The following is a 20443-nucleotide window of genomic DNA, read 5'->3' as shown; positions in this document are numbered from 1 at the left end:
GCTTTGTTATTAAGCTTTATAATGGATAAAAGTCCAAACAGTCGCTTTTGCACTGTAACGGTAGCTTTTCTGCAAGACTTAGTCGTCTGGTGGTTGAGCTTGCGCATATTGATGCACGAAAATTGGGATGAGAAAGAAATCTTGTGTGATATTCGGAGCTATGCTCTGAATATTAAGTTACGTGCTCTGTCAAAGTGGTAACGCTTTAAAAATTAGTTTGCAACTATTCTTGTTATGTTTTATAGTGAATTCACACCTATATGTGCGTGTCTATTGCCTATGAAGTGTGTAAATCCAATGAAAATTATAAACCCTCAAGACCGAGTATTCGAAAATAAAAAAAGCGGATACCACGCATTGTGGGAATCGATGTAAGCGAAGCTTTGTGTGCTGTTTGATTTGATTGACGATAATTGCGGTGATGTTGGCGCTGAATGTGTAATTTCTTCAGCGTTGACCAATACGAGAGTGGTGGTTTGATGTTAAACGTTACCTTGCGTGCACCACTGCACTTTGTCTGCGTAGTCCACAGAACACACTGTGAGATGTGTTTGCTTGAGGCGTTGTGCGTCGTTGTTCATAATCTCTGATTCTTGAGCATTATCGTTGCCTCACATGGTACATCGCATCGCGGCAGAATTTTTAGACTTTAATTGAGTTATGGGGCTCTACGTAATTCAATCAATTATTATAAAATTGTATGTATACATCGTATAGATACATTCGCGGTCTGCACCACGTTTCGCTGCGTAGCGAAGACGCTCCTGTTCCGCGCGACGCTGAGTGCGCACTTTGGAGCCATTTTGCTGGCGCGTGTTTACGTGCTGCTTGTGCATACGTGACCAGCACGCTGTTAAGACACCATCTCTAAGCGCTCTCTTCAGGCTATGGACGATTGTAATGTTTACGCTATCACAGCCCAGCACCTGCATTTTTGTCGCATAGGAAAGCAAGCACAGCACGTGCCACGCGCACAAACTACGCATCCCGGCCTGCGGCGGCGCCGGCCGGGATGCGCGCAGGAGAGCGCCACCTGGTGGTGTTGCAAGAAACCTAGCGGCACGCGCGGCAAGACCATCGCAGCAGCGCCCGGAAAGTCGGGAGAAGAGGCAATGAAAGCTTCGCTTTAAAATTGTTTGATCATCACTTTAGGTGTGTTTCTGCACAAAGGTAAGCACGAAATTGTGCTTACATAGCTTATCCCCGAGGAATGTAAGCATTGGTGAAGACGAAGGTTCTGCAACGCAATGATTTGGGCTAATGGGAACGGATTCATATAATTTAACAGTGCGAGACACTGGAGCGATGACTGACAGCTAAACGTTTTACTTTTTGCGTGGCAAGAGAAAGAAACAAGGCAGGGAGGTTAACCACACAGATGTCTGCTTTGCTACCCTGCACGGGGGAGAGGAGATGAGGGATTAAAAGAAAAAATAAAGAGGAAGGCGAACGAGAGAGAAAGTTCAATCGCACAGTAATAGACGTAGAGTGTCTACAAGGGCATTTTCAAGCCTGTTTATTTTTATAACTGTCGAGAGCACGCGTAATTTTCTGGGTTGAGGATGGAAGTGCCCAATCACCTAGAATATTTGGCTCTGTAAAGGGTCAACCGTCCACTTGGCCGAGTGCGCTAACGTTGAACGCCAGAGTGGGTGCAGCTACAGAGGAGGTGCTCGATGGTCTCTTCACAGTTACAGGGGTTGCATATAGGAGACTCATCCATTCCAATGAGGAAGCATTATAACGAGTTTGTGAAAGCTATAGCCAATCGTAGCCGGCACAGTATAGCGTAGTGTCACAAACACAGGGAGATGTTTGATGGCGATGGCAGCTTCAGTGATGGATCAAGCATGCACAAACGACGGTGGCAATACTCCGGTGTCTTCCAAAAGAGTCACCATGATGTAGCAAGCAAATTGTTGAAGTGCCCTGTGCAGGAAGGGAAAGGCCCGGGGAAAAGGGCGGGGGAAGCATACATCATCACTGTGTTCGACGATTAAGCAACGTGTGAAAACGCCAAAACCTTTGTCTACAGAAAGCGACAGAAGTGTGGGGACTCGGGTGACACCAGCTCTCTGTCCCCGCATTAGGTCATGGTACGAAAGATTTACTCTGAGTGAAAGGTTTGCAGTATAGTTTGTCTGCGAGGTGCGCAAAAAGGCCTTGGCTTGGGTATTGCGAGGGTAAGCTCAAAATAGTAACCGGTCACTTCACCTGACGAAGGTGAACCTGCACGGGGTGCGAAAACATTCGCACAGAAATGACTAGAACCGGGAAGTGCAGTGTGCTGCTTCTCCAAGAGGCATCACATGACGCCATCACGTGAAACCGTCACTTTGCGATAACGTCACGTTTGACGTGATGACGTTATCACATAACGTCATCAGCCGATATCGTGAAGCGACGATGCTGTTATCACGTAACGTTTGACGTCATGATACCATCACGTAACCTTTGGTCTAACCTTTTGTTTAACAGTTTTACCATGGTTTCGGCACCTCGCAGTGGCTATGCATCTGATTGCATTGGGCTTTAGCATAAAGATGGCGCAATATCCCAATTCAGTGATCCTCCATATAAATTTACAGTTTATGAAAAGGAAAATCTTACATACAACTTGAAAAAAAAAAACGGCTGCAAACTTAATTTCAAAGCGTGGTTGGCTCATTTTACGCGAAACAGCTATTTAGAGGCGACGACATCTCAACCGAGATCCGCAGTTCATCGGAAGCGAGGTAAGATTAAACTTCCGATGCATCACTCCATGAAACTTGACAGAAACTCGCTTTTACTATATGGTAGCCGGAATCTAAGCAGAGGTATATCGTTCGCATTGATCGACGTCATTGAAGAGAACCTTGTGTACCAGAGACCTTCCAGGCGGTGGAGTGATTGCATGCGAAGCAGTATATGAACACGAACAAGCGTCGAAAGATAATAGGTTCCGGTGGCGCTTCATAGCGTCAAATTCGCGTAGAAAAGCCTATGCCCAGTGCACACGTATACGTACGCTTAAGTACAAGTGTACTGTGGACATTTAAAGCCTGCTGTGTCTCTGCCCAGTCTGCTCGAGACCCGCCGCGGTAGCCCAGTGGCTATGGCGTTGCGCTTATGTACTTAGGTGCGCGTTAAAGAACCACAGGATGTCCAAATTAATCCGGAGACACGCACTACGGTGTGGCTCACAATCAGATCGTAGTTTTGGCACGTAAAACCGCATAATTTAATTTTTAGGGCTACTCGAGAAAGGATGCTAAGCACAACCAAGCTCCAGACCGACCAGGCGTTGGCTCATGGAGGACAACTTCGCCAAGGCACGCGTTACTGCAATTTCCCCATGAGGAGGATCTCCACATTTTCATTTAAATGAACAACGATGCCGCAGGGCAAGGCTCACAAAAGAATAAATAAATAAATGAAACAAGTCAGCGGCGATTTAGCGGTAAATGCTAGAGAAATGCGTTAGCATTACGTTGCACCTCTGTAGCTGTGCAGATCGTTTTTTTTTTCCCACTCTATGACGCACAACCTGACTCTTAGAGGAGCGAAGTGCAACCGCAGAACACCTATATAGTGCAACTGACGTCGATGGTGATCCGGAGCAGACAGGGGGCGGTTCCTCAGCCTTGCCGCCCTTTACCTCTCGAGCTCCCATTCGCAGCTGCGGTGCTCTCTGTCCCTCCTTCCCAGATTCGACTGGCTTCTATCCCGCCCAAAAACTCTCTCATTGGTAAGCTTTCGTAAACTCTCCTATCCCCTCTCTACCTTTGTCACGTAACCGGGTTCACACACATTACGTTTACTGCGATTAGAATTCTTTGCCTACTTAAGCCGTTTCAAGCCTGCCAGCCACAGGGCCGCTCCCGCTACTAACAACGAGGTTGCGAAATTCTGCATGTCTAGAAGGCCCTTTCCACCCCCTCACCCCAAGTTGAACAGGGCGCAAGTCGTTTCTCTTATCTTACAGACCGGCAAATATCGGTGTCTGGCCGTTCTACACGAAGTTTACCCCGACGTATATCGCGACGACGCCTGCCCGTCCTGCGGGCTGATCTTCACTCTAGCACACATGCTCTGAGAGTGCGGGTCGAGATACCCTAAGTTCAGCAAGGAGGAGTGGGACTTGCCTCTGCGTAGCCCCGCTCTAGACAACCAAATTCTGGCTATCCGGCGTGCCCGCGACTGGGCCAGTGGACTAGACCTGCCGGTCCCGACATGAGACTAGCCGGATGCGCGACGAGTTCGCGTTCTCGCCGGACCTCCAATAAAGCTCTCTCACTCACTCACTCACTCACTCACTCACTCACTCACTCACTCACTCACTCACTCACTCACTCACTCACTCACTCACTCACTCACTCACTCACTCACTCACTCACTCACTCACTCACTCACTCACTCACTCACTCACTCACTCACTGCCTGCCTGCCTGCCTGCCTGCCTGCCTGCCCATCCATCCATCCATCCATCCTCTTACTCCGACCCAGCGGCTCAAGTTTTCTATCAGATTGGGTCACTAGGTATGCGTCGCGGTCGTTCTATGGTCGTCATTCCAGTTTCGTCATCTGACTGTCGTCATGCTATCGTCGTCGCGCTTTACACGCCGACCCAGTGACCCAAGTTGTCCAATAACTTGGGCCTCTAGGTATGTTCTTGTGGTAGTGATGCTCGCTGCATCGTCGTCATACCAGAGTTGTCATTCGATTCTCGTCGTGCCGTCATTGTCACGCTATATTCATCACACAGTCATCATGCATTAGCTGTCTCACCGTCTTCGTGAGGCCGTCGTGTTTGTCACTCGAGCTTCTTCACTCGACCGCAGTTCTGCTGTCGTCGTCATCTGATTGTCCCCATAACGCTGTCATGTCGTCGTCGTCACTGCCTCGTTGTCGGGCAGTCGTCGTCATGCATTCGTTGTCATACAGTCCTCGTCGTGCCGTCGGGGTCATTTCATCATCGTCATTCTAACTTCGTCGTCCGACTCTCGTCGTGCCGTCGTCGTCACGCCATCGGCGTCATACGATTGTTGTCATGCTGCCATCGTCACTCTGTCGTTTAACTCTCTTCATCATTACAGAAATGCTGTCCAATTGTTATTGGGCCATTGCCGCCAAACAGCTTTCATCGGTCCATTGATGTCCCTCCTCCTTCGTCATTCTATCGTAATCATGCGGTCGTCGATCACGTGTGATTATGCCGCCGTTGCCATGCCATCGTCGTCATTGCGTCGTCATTGCGTCGTCATCATTCAGTGATCGTCATGCATACACGGCTGTCTTCATGCCGTCGCGGTCGTACCATCGCCTTCATTTTAGCTCCGTCTGGCTGTCGACATACCGTCGTCTGCATACACTCGGTTGTCATTCCATTGTCATCGTGCCGCAGTCGCACGCCGTCGTCATTATGCCACCGTTATCCTTTCAGAATCGCCATCTCTTTGTCTTCATGCCATCGTCGTCATATAGCCATTTGTCGTTTGTGTTTGACTGCATTCTTCTATCATCATTCCATTGTCGTCACTGCGTCGTCGTCATGCAGTCGTCGTCATGCAGTCATGCTCATGGGCGACCTTAGAAAGTGAGTGACATAGAAAAGATGAGGAGGGAAGATAACCGATGGTCATTAAGGGTTACGGACTGGATTCGAAGGGAAGGGAAGCGTAGCAGGGGGCGGCAGAAAGTTAGGTGGGCGGCGGAGACAGTGTATGTTTTATGTAGGCGAAGCAACGGAAGCCTCAGAATGACCACTACTGATTTAAATAACCGTGAATTTAGCAATACGGCGTGTCGCTCATTGCTTGAATGCTTATCGCATTACCGTCGACAGCAATCGTGAGATGGGTTCCGCCGAATTTTTTTTTGTTCCACTTTGGACGCACCTAGTGCTAACGCGTTAATATAATATCACCGCCCGTTCCAGTCCCTGAAGATGGTCGAACAGCGAAGCTGTGTTAGTTACACTGAGTGTTACACCATGCAAGTCAAACTTCTCAAGTGGTCTATATTGTAAATCGTTTGTTTCACCATTCTTTCACCTCATTTTCGCTTTTACGCGCTTCGCATGGTGAGCATGCTGTAGGAGTGCCATTTTTCTTGCGGTTCTCCCAGTGTGTTTTCTCTTTTTTTTGTGCATGAGATTTCTGCCTGTGTTTTGTCGGGTTTCTCTTGTTTTCTTTTTTTTGCGTGCAAGTTGCTCCGCCCTTTTTTTTTTTGCGCCAGTAATGAGAGCAAGGTTTGGCGTGAAATAAAAATTATGTGATTTTTTAAAAATTCATCTTGTGTGTGATGGTTGTATTTGCTTGGTCCTGTGTTGTCTCTTCTAAAGCTTGATATTGAGTTGTCGTCTCTTGTGTCTGCACTGTTCGGTGTGCCTCCTCCGCGTGCAGTGCCTTGTCTGGAGACGTTGAATCTTGCATCGCTTGCTCTTGAGTCGACGGCGGATGACGGCGTTCACATTTGACAATCACCAGCCTTATGCTTCAAAATTAAATCTGTTCGTCACGTAAGACAATGAATGACTCATACCCCCTTAAGCAATGGCTCATGCCTCCGTAAACGCGGCTTCCCCATTACGACGACGGATGAGAAGTGAAATTCTACGCTTGAATGACGAGCGGCAACGGAACCAGCTGTGGAAGAAGGCGACGACGAAGGCGGGAGGAGATGGTACGCGCGCGCGCGCGAGGTAGCGCCGAGGGGCGCCAACGAGCAAGCTGTGGAGGAAGACGACGACGCTCGAGCTACTGCTGATGGTGACACAGTTTTAGCGAACTCTGACAACGACGGCACAGTGCACACAAGACAAGACAAGAGTCCGCATCAACAGCTTCGCTGTAAAAGATGCTTTGATCCTTAAGAGGAAGCTTTAGCTCGGGCCACGGAGTGGCTCGGGCCCAACTCCGACGCGGCCTATTCAAATGCATGTAAAACGCAAAAACGTTTTTCTGAGATAACCCCTGGACCGATCTTTATGAAATTTCTTGCATTTGAGAGAGAGACAGTTAAATTATAGCGACTGTTGGAAGCAGAATTTCGATTTGGGGCCTGAATTTTGTTAAAAAGATTTGTAAATATTCGACAGTTTAAAAAAAAAAATAGAAGCACGAAGTTAACAAGTTCATAGCTCTGCATCAAGAAGAGATATCGCGGTTCTGTAAACAGCGTCCATTAGATAATTCAAAGTGGACAAATTTGATACGTCATTTTACATCTTACGTGAATTTGGTATGTTGTTTACAAGGGTTCTGTAAAAGCTGTATTTCCATATTACTACAATTCTTTAGATTCATTTGTAACATATCAATTTTGTCTGCTCTAGATGTGCTATTAGATGCAGTTCACAGAATTGTACTATCATTTTTCGTTGCTGAGTTACAGAGTTGTAAACTTGATAGCTTCGTTTTTTGAAAATTTTCGACTTTTACGTCTAGCGCCGTCTATTAGCGACGTCTATAGTGGACCAAATAAAGTTGTTTCACTCACTCACTAACTTTTGCCAATTCTTAATAAAAAATTTACGACCAAAATAAAGAATTCGAAACCAAGAGTCACTAGATATTAAGCCTTTCTTTTAAATGCAACAAACCTCGTCAAATTTGGTGCAGTGGTTGCCGAGAAAAGTGAAATTTTTTTTGCATGTATTTAGAGAGGAGCACCCGAGCTAAAGCTTCCCCTTAAGACACTTCACTGTTACCTTTTAATTGCAGGGCAGTTTGCATCACCATTGCGATCGCTTCGCCTGCCGTGGGCACGCTCTCGTGGCACGCTCTCGTGGCACCTCCCGAGCTCGAGAAGACGATCGAACGCCTTTCACAGACAGCTTCATCGCGCTGCTCGTCATCGAGGCACCCGTATCTATAGCGTTCGTCCATGAAGCCAAGCGAGGCTTCTCCGCCGGCTTCTGGCACGCAGGCGAAGCAGGCCCAGGCCGCGAAGGAGAAAACTGGATCCAAGAAGGGACCCAAGCGGGACGAGTTACGGACCCGCCACTTGAAGCAGCGCGGAGCCTCCCATGGACGAGATGTCACCCACAAGCGCCCGCCGGAAGGTCACGAAAACTCAGTCTTGAGTCCCGCGGTACCACAGCCAGGTAGGGTGCACGTTAGGGCTTTCTAATGAATCCGTTAGGCGCATTCAGTCGTCATGGTCGCTCGAGCTTTTGAGGCTGCTGTTCACTCTAGTTCCAGTCCCAGCGCACTACTCCTGCACGGATCATGGCGCTACATTAAGAAGCCTTTACGTACAAGATATATCGTTGACTAAATTGTTTAGCGCTCGTCCTGAAGTCAACGCACGTACACTTAAGTGTACAAGGGGGCCTTCAGTCGTGCCTCTTAGAACGAAAGACTTGAATAAATAAATATCCTGAAAAATTCCCACAGAACCCATGTTTTACGGTGAATGCTGTCGTAAACGTGACCCGCCCTGTTAGCGCAGTGGCTTTGGTGTTGCGCTGCTAAGCCAGAGGTCGCGGGAACAAATCCCGGCCGCAGTTCGATGGGGGTGAATTGCAAAAACACCCGTGCAGTGGGGGGACGTTAAAGAACCCCACGTAGTCGAAATGAATCCGCAATCACCCGCTACGGCGTGCCTCATAATTACGTAGTTTGGCACGTAAAACCCGTGAATATTTCTTTAACGTTGATGCGATTACCACTGAAGCGATGTAGCGACATCCCGTATCGAGCTAAATAGACTTCGTTGACGAATTGGTTTGTAAAACGTAGAAGCAAACTTGTAAGAGCCGTTTGTCCAGTCCCCCTTTCATCTTGTACAGTTGAATTTTGCTTGCGCAATGAATAAAATATATGAACAAAGGTTATCTGATCAGCTGTTGAAGTGCTAACTAGAGGAATGTACCTGTGCTGTCAAGTTTTCATTGTTTATCGCTTCGTTGCCACTCAAGCCCTCAGTAAAACTCATACAGTAGTCCACGTGTGGTCCTTTGTAGTATAGGACTTATTAGGCAAGCCTAGGAGGATGTACACTGGGAATATTGGACGGGCAGATCTCGAAAGCAGTGTATATGTCCCCTGACGATGCATGATAGGATTATCAATGAACGCATCCTTATATCACGACAACCTTTGTACAGCTGCGTTAACTTTCGCAAATAAGGTCTAACAGTCTACGTTGAGCGACGGAGGCCATGCTGGTCCTGGCGTATTACAATTCATCACATGCAAAGCTAACATTGATACCGAAGGGAAATTTATCGGAACAACTTGAAACTGAATGTGCGTGGCGTTAGGCGTCGAGTTATGCACGTTACGACGGCAGAACGTCTGCTACTGCTACTTTGTGTACAATATTACTATATATCTTATTGCGATCATTCTTACTTTTAGCACTCACCGACGAAAAGTAACTAAGACATCAAAATCAGCTTGGCTGAAGCATGGCTGTTATATTTCAACGTGAAAGCGTGCACGCTTATAAGTTCTACTGCGCAGCATTGTAGTAGGATCTCGCACTAACGAAACTATCGGCTCTAGCTGCTGCAACTTGCCACAATAAATATGCTTATATTACACTTCCACGATGGTGATACGTGCAGTGGCCCTGAACTATAAACAATATCGTGATTAAGAAGTTGCAGCCGCTGACCAAGTCGAGGCGGAAAACACACACACACACACACACACACACACACACACACACACACACACACACACACACACACACACACACACACACACACACACACGCGCGCGCGCGCGCGCGCGCGCGCGCACACGCACACGCACACGCACACGCACACGCACGCACGCACGCACGCACGCACGCACGCACATACATTTTAGCGACCGTACGGGCTCCGAAACGGCTGCTTATCGTTTTTTTTTTCATCTCGACTTGGTCAGTGTCTGCAACTTCTTCATCATGTTACCTGACCTGACGAATTTTCGTCGAACACTTAATTATATCACGCTATACATGCACAATATCGTCCCTAAACTTCCGCCCGTTCTCTGTCAATCGAGGCGCTGTTATATTGAATATGGCACCAGCCTTCATTTCGCTTGCGGCCAACTACTGTGTCTTGCGTGCGTCTTCCGCACGCAGACCCCAAAGTTCACACCATCCGGCCACCGTCCCGCCACGCAAGCAAGAGCTCCAAAGCGCCGAACGTCGCGGAAGCTGCGGCCACTGGGCATCACCGACTTGAGGCTCGCGACACCGGCGCTGACCGTGCCGCCACCGAAGGCGCAGCCGTGGCCTCGTTGCCGGTGTCGCAGGCCGGCAGCGCTGGCGTGACCAGCACGGTGTCACCTAATAGCTCGGTCTCGTTGCCGGTGCCACAGGCCTGCCACTCGGTCGGGGCCGGCGCGGGAAGCGACCAGCCCAGTAGCCCGCCCGTACTCAAGTCTCCCCTGATAAGCGGAAACATCGTGGCCTTCCCCATGGAGGCGGTCGTCAATCCACCCCATCTGCCCGGCGATAATATCGCCGAGGAGGGCCCGAAGCCGCCCCCGGTAAGGCTTGCGGGCCGTCGGCGGTGTCGTGACGAACACGCTTGTTGTCCTCGCCATATCGGCAAAACTGAACAACATTGTCCGCTCCATAGTATACATACCTCTCTGGAAGGTGACCCAGGAAATTTTTGTGGCCTCTCATTCACCCCCGGGTTAGTTCGCATGATACGAGGGGGAAACGCGCACGGACAATTCTGCCAGACGCGACCCTTTGCCCCCAGAGAAAAACAACCACCACCACAACGCAAGCCAGTTATTTTTGTTTCGACACTTCTGGATGCTAATGATTCACCGGAAGATATCCTGGCTGGATCCACTGCTGGGCTAAAAGCTAAAAAGGAACGCTTGACAGGGCCTATAGGAGAACGATCACAGAGGTGAATGATGAAACCTCATATACACAAAATATATGTTAATTGCACAATAATAGCCATATCTAACACGTCTTAATAAATATCTGCCTGCTCTGATTTTTTTCTGCTGTTTACCTTTATGTATTCAATGTATTATAAATTGTATTTTTTACTTCCCTGACTGTACTTCTACGGTATGTTTTGCAGTTTTGTTCAAATCATTCAAGTTCACATGTCTTTATGTACCCCCTTATGTAATGCCTTCGGGCCCTTAAGGAGAAATAAACGAAATTAAATACTCTTGTAGATCAGTTAAAACGTGTACTCACTTGGAGCAAAGAAAAAAGAAATACAGAGCGCATTCGTATTACAAATCAAACACGAACAGTGAGGCAAAAGAAGTAAAATGAGACAATATTATACAATACGCTAATAAAATTAAAGTGCACTCTAACTATTCTAATAGAATAAAAAACAATAGAATAAAAAACACCACTGGTATAAGGAATAAGACCAACAGACAAAATACACACAGGATGTGAGAAAGAAAAAGTACCTTGTTACATGGAACATAATTGTTACGTGCTAAAAAAGCACGCATTACATTAAAAAAAATTACGCTTGAGAAAGTTCTCACGAAATATAAATTACACTGGTTAGTCTAAGTGTTTGTTTATTTAAAATAACAAATATTCCGTTTAATATAGGTACGAAAACGGGGCATAAGAACGCATTCGTCCATGTTACGATTATTTATATCTTGAGTGCCTCGCTGCAGAATCGCAGTAGTCTGACTGAAGTTTAAAAGCAGAAGAGGAAATGTAAAACGAACGCAGATCGTGAAACTCGTACATATCTTCGATCCTAAGCATTCTTTGAGTGCGGATAAATATCACTGAGTTGTAAGACAAACCAAACTGCAGTAGTTAAAGTGCGAGGCTAATATTACGTGATAAATGCGGACCTTTATTTGCGTTGGGAGGATCGAGTCAACGACAACGCGATAAAGATCCCGTCGAGGAAAGCTTATCGAGATGTTATGTATGTCAGAATCATAAATTACATGAGAGAAAAACGTGAAAACAAGAAATGTTGTCTTGATCGACAATTTAGATTTTATGTCCTGCGCGCATATCCACTTTAAAGCTAAATGTCTTGTTTTCGTCTGAAAATTATCACCTTCGTTTCCGAAGAATATATACTGATTCTATTTAATTCCGTAGAGAGTGACCATAATTTATTATTGCCTAATATTCGATTACATCTTTCTGCCAACCATATGCATATGCGCCAGATAGCAACACTGTGGTATCGTCAGCAAATACTATGAATTGCACTGTTGTGCCGGTGTTTATAATATCACTTATACAGACGTTAAACAAAAGGGAACCTATAAGGATCACCTTCGTCAGACCGCTACTAACTAGCAGTGAACATAATCGATAATTTTCGCGACACACCGTGACGTATCTGTTAAATTACGACAACTAAAGCTAGAGAGTTGCCCCGCGAACGCCATACATTTCTAACTTATGCGTCAATATATTTGGTCAAAAGAACCTGAAAACTTAGTGAAATCATGTATATACCTAAAGTATCGAGTCTGTTCTGGATGCTTAGACGATGTATTCCTTAGGTCTTAACAATTACTCTGTAGACCTTCCAAAAGGACTTCTTGGACAAGTTGATGCTTAGATTTCCTAGGTACATGATTGTGGCGCGAAATACGTTTCGTGAAGAGGGGACAGAAAAAATCACCGCCCAAGCACTCCGTACACATGGTTAACCAGCGAAGCTGAAACGTGCGGCCCCGGTGTTAATCACTGGGTTAATCCCGACGGTTCATTAAACGACGGCTTGGTATAGGCTGCCGGATCACCGGCACGCAGTTGCAGCTTGCGCTCGGCTGCATCAGCCTGTTCTTGTGTTCGGGCTGCAGCACATAGGCACGGAGTAGACGAGCTCGTTCCTGGTTCTTCTCGTGGTGTTGATGATCGAAAGCTGCCTGCTCCTCAGGAGTACGTATGACGCGTGGCCTACCCATTTCGCAGCCGGAGAGAAACTGCTGCGCGTGCGCTCGGCTGCGACGGAGAGCAACGACGTCACTACTGGCGCAGCCAATCGCGCGGGTCTCTCTTTTTTTTTTCGGGCATGCGGAGTTGTCGGCGTACAGGCGACGGATGGATGGACGAATCGGCTAGCCATATACAGCTTCGCTGTAAAAAGAAATCAGTGAAGCGCCAGGCTACCATCTGTTTACTGACATCCTCAGAACCATACAGAAAAAAAGGACAACTTCCGCGCGCGCGCGCAGAACCAAGGTCTGACGTCGACACCTTGACACCTTGACAGGTGTGACGTTGTGATGTGGAGGAGTTATCGGCGTACAGGCGACGGATGGATGGACGAATCGGCTAGCCATATACAGCTTCGCTGTAAAAAAAAATCAGTGAAGCGTCAGGCTACCAACTGTTTACTGACATCCTCAGAACCATACAGAAAAAAAGGACAACTTCCGCGCGTGCGCGCAGAACCAAGGTGTGACGTATAAATACATGGTCATGATAACATATTTTGAGGAAAGCACATTTCTGCAGAATACAACATAATAGATGTATCGCTGACACAATCAGACCCTTTCTTTTTAATATAGAAAGCTTCCAAAAACTCCCTGGAAGTTTGGTCCCCACTTTTGCCAAGAATCAATACTTGCTCAAAGCACCGTTACAGTGCGCAGGAAAATGCGCATTGTCACACTTACCAATAATATTAGCATGTTTCGTTAGTCTGTCATTAATACAACCTCACGTTTGTCCAATGTAGGAACTGTCGCAGTCTAGAGTTATCTCATAGACCTCACCTTCAGTACAACGTCTGAAAGGTTTGGCGTGCTGCTTCCGTCAGCTCCGCGGCCCATCGCGTTGGCTCAATTGCGCCCCGGGATCACACGCGACGAGCCGCGGGGCTGCCAAAAGCAGCACGTGCCCTGTCACGTGCTGCTTCTGCCTTTATGCGCGGAACTTTCTGTTGGCATGCAGAACAGACACCATTTATCATAATGATCTCAACACTGAATTATCGGACCTAATTTAGATCTTAAAAGACATTTTAAAGAATAGCCAAAGTGAATTTCTGAAGCGTTCCTATGATAATGCGTCTGCCCATGGATGACAAATAATATACTAGGCCTACTAAAGGTGAAAGACTACTGATACCATAAATGAACACACAGCAAAGCCAGTAGTTACGACTTAAGTGTGTATAAAAAAATCCCGTAATATAACAGTATCGGTGCTGCGTAAGCGAAAAAAAGAAATATTACTCAGGGCTGATTGAACAAGCTGCAGGCAACTCCAAGAGGATATGGCAGATTACTAAACAAGTTATTTCCCACTCTAGCAAGCAGAGAACTTAGGCCCTAGTCTAGAAGAAATGCTTACCGATCCTAATTTGCCCACATATTCCGTCACTTCTATTGTTAATTGTTTTGTTAAGAGCGTCACTGATCCGGATGAAATACTTAATACTGTAAACAAACTAAACATTGGGAAAGCATCAGGACGTGATGGCATAACCTTAAGGCTAATCGAAGAAAACATTGATATATTGGGTTCAATGCTATTCCGCTCATTCAATCACTCATTGTACACTTGAATATATCCGTCATTATTAAAGGCTGCTAAGGTCACCCCGATTTTTAAAGGGAGAGACAAATCTGACTCATGATGCTATCGCCCCACATCTGTTCTGAGAGTTATCAATGCCATCTTCGAAAAATTTCTTGCTAAGCGTATGCATTCTTTCTTCAAGAAGTATGATCGTACTTAGCTTTCAACAACATGGTTTTTGACCTAATCACTCTACGTCTACAGATAGTACTTTCATTAACACAGGCAATAAACAACGCTCTTCATAACAACGAACTAGTAGCAATTGTTTTTCTTGATTAAAAAAAAGCCTTTGACACCACTGATCATAATATCCTACATAATAAGCTAATCGCTTATGGGTTTCGCAACAACGTACTTGAATTTGAAAAAGGGGGTAGCAGTGAAACACAAAAGACGCGCACACAAGGAAAAGGCGTCAGACACGGACGGACACACATGTCTTGAGAGGAGTTGAACATGCGCATGCATTGGAGGTTATGTGCGGCAATGTGAATTCCAATAAACTACAATTGAAAGACCTACGTCCGTCCGTGCCTAACGCCTTTTCCTTGTGTGCGCTTCCTTTGTGTTTCACTGGAACCACCCTTTTCAACTTCATCATGCACCGACTGGCCAAAGAGCTTGCGATAATGTACTTGAATTCTTTCGTAGTTATTTTCAAAATCGAAAACGAATCGTTGATATAGACAAGATAATCTCATCCTCTCAGCATCTGAGAACAGGAGTGCCACGGAAATCTGTGCATGGTTCGTTTTTTTTTTTACAATTTGTATCAATGGCTTGCCCCAGATTTTAACGCCCGCTAATGCATTAATGTATACCGATTACACAGCTTTGATAATTACAGGTAACAACACCAAAGAAACAGTAAACACAAATAGAGGTTTCTAAAGTTTTTGAATGGTTTACGGCGAATAAATTGACAATAAATACTAGAAAAACTAAATATGGCTCTTTTTCATTCACGTTCCAAAACCATCAGTAGTGATTCTGTCTCATTGTCCATTAATCAGTGTCCACTCGAACGCAGCGACTCGTATACCTACCTCGGCGTTATTCTCGAGAACCATCTAAACTAGCAATGCCACATAGAAGCCCTTTGCTCCAAGCTAGCATCTGGCTGCTATGCTCTTCTCCACGCACGGGAACATCTTCAAGCAAAAATTCTCGGAATTTTGTATTTTTCGTTTATTCAATATCATTTAATGTATTGCATTGAGTCATGGGCATATACTTTCACAGCGTGCCTATAGGACCTATCCGACGCCTGCAAAAACGAGCCTTCCGCACGCTTACTTTCTGTCAGCGAAATGAAACAAGTAAGCCAATTTTTGTCAAATTACAAGTACTGCCGTTCGATTCTTTACGCTAAATAAATATGGTCGAATGCGTTAATAGCATAATAACAGACAATCATCCATTTCATGTATCAATATTAAATATGCCAGCTGGTCCAACACGAAACAAAACATTTGGAAACTCCAACATATCGCTGACAAGAAATATATATTGTCAGAGATTAGTAGAATTTATCGGTATAAATACATGGAACATCTTACCATTGGAGGTAAAACAAAGAGAAATGTATCACATTAGTTGAAAAATAATATATTCAGCAAATGGGAGCGGAACCTGTCTGAAAATGTTCATCCCACGTACGCGACCAACAGTATGCACTTGTATATAAGTGTTTTTATGTTAAGTCGGAAACGACATTTTGTTTAGCAGTAACCTCACTAACCAAGTGTGCTTTTTAATCTATACTGTTTTTCTAAGTACTGTTTTCCTGACATTTCTTCAGTGCATTAATGTGTTACTAACAAGCTTACTGCCAATCGCATATATGTAAGTGGCCCCACTACTTGCCTTTGGCTAAGGGGACGTACAATGTTTGCGTACAGTTTGTGTTAACTTTCCTGAAACCTTGAAACTTGAAACTTGAAAAAAAAAAATCTTCCATGCGCTGTGTTGAAGGGGTAGTCCATGAGATTCCCCTCCATTGCGGCTTGTCCTACATTGGACAAACGAGACGTAGTATTATTGACAGGCCTATGGAGCATGCTAATAGTATTGATAAATGTGACAATGCGCATCTTCCTGCGCACTGTAAAGCCTGCCGTTATACGCCATGATTCTAGCAAGTATTGATTCTTGGTAAAAGTGGGGACCGAACCGCTATGAAGTTATTAGAAGCTTTAAAAAGAAAGGGCCTGATTGTGTCAGCGATACATGTATCATATTGTATTCTGCAGAAATGTGCTTTCTACAAAATACGTTAACACGACCATGTAGTTCTACGTCACACCTTGGCTCTGTGCGCACGCGCGGAAGTAGTTTTTTTTTTTTCTGTATGTTTCTGAGGCTGTCAGTAAACAGTTGGTAGTTTAGCGCTTCACTGTCTTCTTTTTTTCTGTCCCCTTTTGACGAAATGTACTTCGCGCCACAATCAAGAAAAATAGGAAATCTGTTGACATCCTTTCCGGAAATCGAACTGGACATTACTAAGAGGTCAAATTTGTTGGATATTTCTTTTTGAAAAATGCATCATTTCTTTCGAAACCTTGAGCAAAGATTGGTGTAATTGATTGCGGTCGCAATTTCCCCTATACAACTTATACCCGAGACCACTTCATATCACGCCGAAATACCACCGACTGTACTGCTAAATTAAATATAGAAGAAAGGCATATATATCGAGATCGTTTTGTTCACATAACGGCTAATGTTTCTTATTTCAGATTCCTACATCGCTGAAGTTGGGTCTCATGCTCTCGACGTGCGTGCTAACGGTCATTCTCACATCTGCTTTGGTTGCGCTGGCGATCATGGCTGCCTTTTTCGCGGAGGTGCCCTTTTCGAACGCTTGCAAGACTCACGCCTGCCTCGCCTACTCACGTCGGCTTCGTTCGTCCATCGACGACTCCGTGAACCCGTGCAAGAACTTCACGCGCTTCGTCTGCAGCGGTTGGCAGAAGTCGAACGAACTCTCCGTGTGGGCGGACCAGTTCAAGAGCGTGCTGGACAGGCTTTCCAAGGCGCTGAGCAGCATCCAAGTGCCGCCGTCGGGACAGAACGAGGAGCAGCGAGCCGCCGCCGTGTACCGCAGCTGCATGGCCATACTCGAAGGCAGCAGGGACGAGCTGGCAGCCGTGCGGAAGGCCCTCGACGACGCCGGCATTGTGTGGCCGCAGCGTTCGAGAGACGCGGACGTCCTCCGCTCGCTTCTCTACGTCGCCCTGAAGCTCGGCTGGGACGTGCTGCTCGATTTCGATGTCGTGACGCACGGCGAAGGACGCGCGGTCGAGCTAGTCGCGAGTATCGGAAAGCTGCTCCTGTTCGTGGTCAAGAAACACGAGCGCCTGCGCGCGAGCCCTGGCGGCCACGTGTACTTCGAGTTTCTCAAGGAACACTTCGGGCGCAACGACACGGACAGCGTCACGTACGAGCAGGTGAAGAACTTCGAGACCTACGCGCTGCAAGTCGTCAAGTACTCTCGCGCCCGCGCGGCGGCCGCGCGTCGCGTGGAGAGCTTTCTCGATGCGCCGGACTTGGGGCTGACCGAGGCTAGGTGGAGGGCGGTGCTTCAAGAACTCGACGTGAGCGTGGCCGCACGTGTGTCGGTCACGAGTACGACTCCCGAGTATGTGGAATCTATACTGCGCGTCTGGAGATGGAACGGCTCGGATTCGTTCCACACGTTTGTCTCCTGGTGCACGGTTCAAGCGGCGGCACTCTTCGCGAACGAGGCCCTCATCCACAATTACTATGACAAGGATTATGAGACGACGAAAGCGTACCACGGACTGTTCTGCGTCACCAGGGCCATGTACTTCTCCATACAAGCACCGTTCGCCAGATACAACGCCGACGTTCTGAAGGGAAACGCAGGTGAAGTGGCCAGGAATATGACGCTAGCAGTGCGAAGTGCCTTCTCGCGCCGCCTATCCAACTGGACGTACTTCGACGAGAGCATAACCGTGGTCGGCAACTGGTCCTCCGGTGCGACGGTCTTCTTCAACTTCGAGCGACACAGCGGTGAGGGCGGAACCGAGAAGCGACTCCAGCTGCCGGACGCGACAGACTCGTTCGTGGACAACTGGAAGCTGTCGGCTGTCATCAAACAACCACAGGAAGTGGAAGATACCATGCAGTCCGTGTACAAACTGAATTACCACATCATTTTATACGGCAAGAGGGATTTCCAGCTGATGCCGTACGCCCTGTCCTATCCGCTCTTCGACTCGAGGCTGCCTTCGTCGCTCAACTACGGCGGCTTCGGATCCGACGTCGCCAAAGCGCTGGGCAGCTTGTTTCTCTACTCTTACAGTAACGTGTCCGAGTCGCAGTCCATGATCGAGTGCATGCGGGAGGGCGGCTCAATCGGCGCAGGTCAACTGCATGCAGAGCGCGCTGTCGGCCTCGGCGCTCTCGTGGACGCTTACGACAGTGTGGTGAGGCGTGCATCGGATAGCACGGTGCATGGGCTGGAGAAGTACAGCGGACTACAGCTTGTCTTCATCGCGCTGTGCTACGTCCATTGCAGAGGCAGTGCCTCCAAGGGACCGGGAGAGCCGGTGTGCGATATACCGCTGCGACACGTACCCGAGTTCGCTGAAGCGTTTGGCTGTGCTCCCGGCGACCCGATGAACCCTCCTAACCGGTGTCCGCTGCTTTGAGTTACCTCGATGTGGATGTTTTTATAGTGCTTGTGTGGGGTGTGCGCATAGCGCACGAAGTGTATAGAAGTTACTCTGCTTCTTTTTTTAAATAATTAGACTTATTTATTCGCTATTATCTCTAGATGCACGAAAAAAAAAAAGTGGTTGCAGTCGTGTTCTTCCGCTTCGATAGACTTATGAAAAACGCGCCTCTGACAGCGCGTCAATGTGTACAAACGGAGCGAGTGGAAATCAGAGGATGTTGCCTTTACTCAATTACGCAGTTGTTAGCCCATGATTTTCCTGTGCTTCTTGAGTTTCCGAACTGTAGACGCACCCTTGGTTCACGTGACTGTTGTGTGTTTCGGACTGCACAAGTCTCCCTTCAGTGTGGTTGTGCCGAGTCTTACCCGCGGCAACATTGCAGATTAGAACTCGCTGACCTCTTCTCGTGTTCTTTGATTCTCGAGCGGCTCTTGCGGCGAGTTGATCGTGCTCTTGCCTATGCTACTTGAAGAACAAGGTGGAGGTTCTTCGCATGCCTTGGCGGAAGGTTTGAGCTAGTGTTGTGGCGGGGTGGCATCATATATAGTCGCCATGATTCGAGCTAATGGCTGTGTAGGGTGACTGGCCTCCGACGCATCCTCGTCCAACGTATAGGTGAGAGGCTTCGCGGACACGGTCGACTCGCCCGCGATGCCGGCTTTATTTTTTTTTGCGCTGCAGTTCGGCTTTAACGGAGCTTTGCCAGAACTTTAAAAGCACGGATGTCAACTAGCCTCAAGAACCATCTTGCCGTTGAGAAGTGTGCAGTGTGGGCGAGTAAATTGATGGTGTTGTTCTGATACCGCAGTGTCTAACGCCACCTCTCAATGTGTAATTAACACTCGTTAAAGTAGAAATTCTCGTTTGTGAATTGAAGTTTGTCCTTGACCTTGGTTCTAATTTCCTGAATAGTAGAAGGCAGACACTTCGCCGGACGCTTCGTATACCCGCCGATACACGGCATGGCGCCTTTGATAACTCATGTCAGATACGCGTCCAGTGCGCTTAAATGATTCGTTTAGCGTTAGGCGATCTACTTTAAGGAAGCGGGGTGCAACTCACGAGGTTAATGGCATCCGCCTACGTTACCGCCCATGCCTGATTTAAATGCACGCTATTTTCCTGCGTATAAGCCTGGGATGCTCGGTATATAGAAACTGACATGCGTGGCATGGCTAGGACGGGACGAAATTGGAAGGGCATTGTCGGCCCAGCTAGGGTGCCTCGATATCTTGGAGACC

General features: G+C 47.2%; 1 protein-coding gene across 1 annotated transcript; it reads left to right on the top strand.

Moving 5' to 3' along the window:
- The first annotated feature begins 7712 nt into the window (after positions 1 to 7712).
- LOC142579380 (endothelin-converting enzyme homolog) lies at positions 7713 to 20199 on the top strand. The gene is made up of 3 exons (XM_075689499.1): positions 7713 to 8089; positions 10066 to 10475; positions 17238 to 20199. The coding sequence occupies exons 1-3, from the start codon at positions 7870 to 7872 to the stop codon at positions 19173 to 19175; spliced, it is 2568 nt and encodes an 855-aa protein (XP_075545614.1). The 5' UTR covers positions 7713 to 7869; the 3' UTR covers positions 19176 to 20199.
- Positions 20200 to 20443: the final 244 nt, after the last annotated feature.

This window comes from Dermacentor variabilis, chromosome 4, assembly GCF_050947875.1.
Source record: "Dermacentor variabilis isolate Ectoservices chromosome 4, ASM5094787v1, whole genome shotgun sequence".
NCBI classification, from domain to species: Eukaryota; Metazoa; Arthropoda; class Arachnida; order Ixodida; family Ixodidae; genus Dermacentor; species Dermacentor variabilis.
This window is presented reverse-complemented; position numbering and strand designations above follow the sequence as displayed.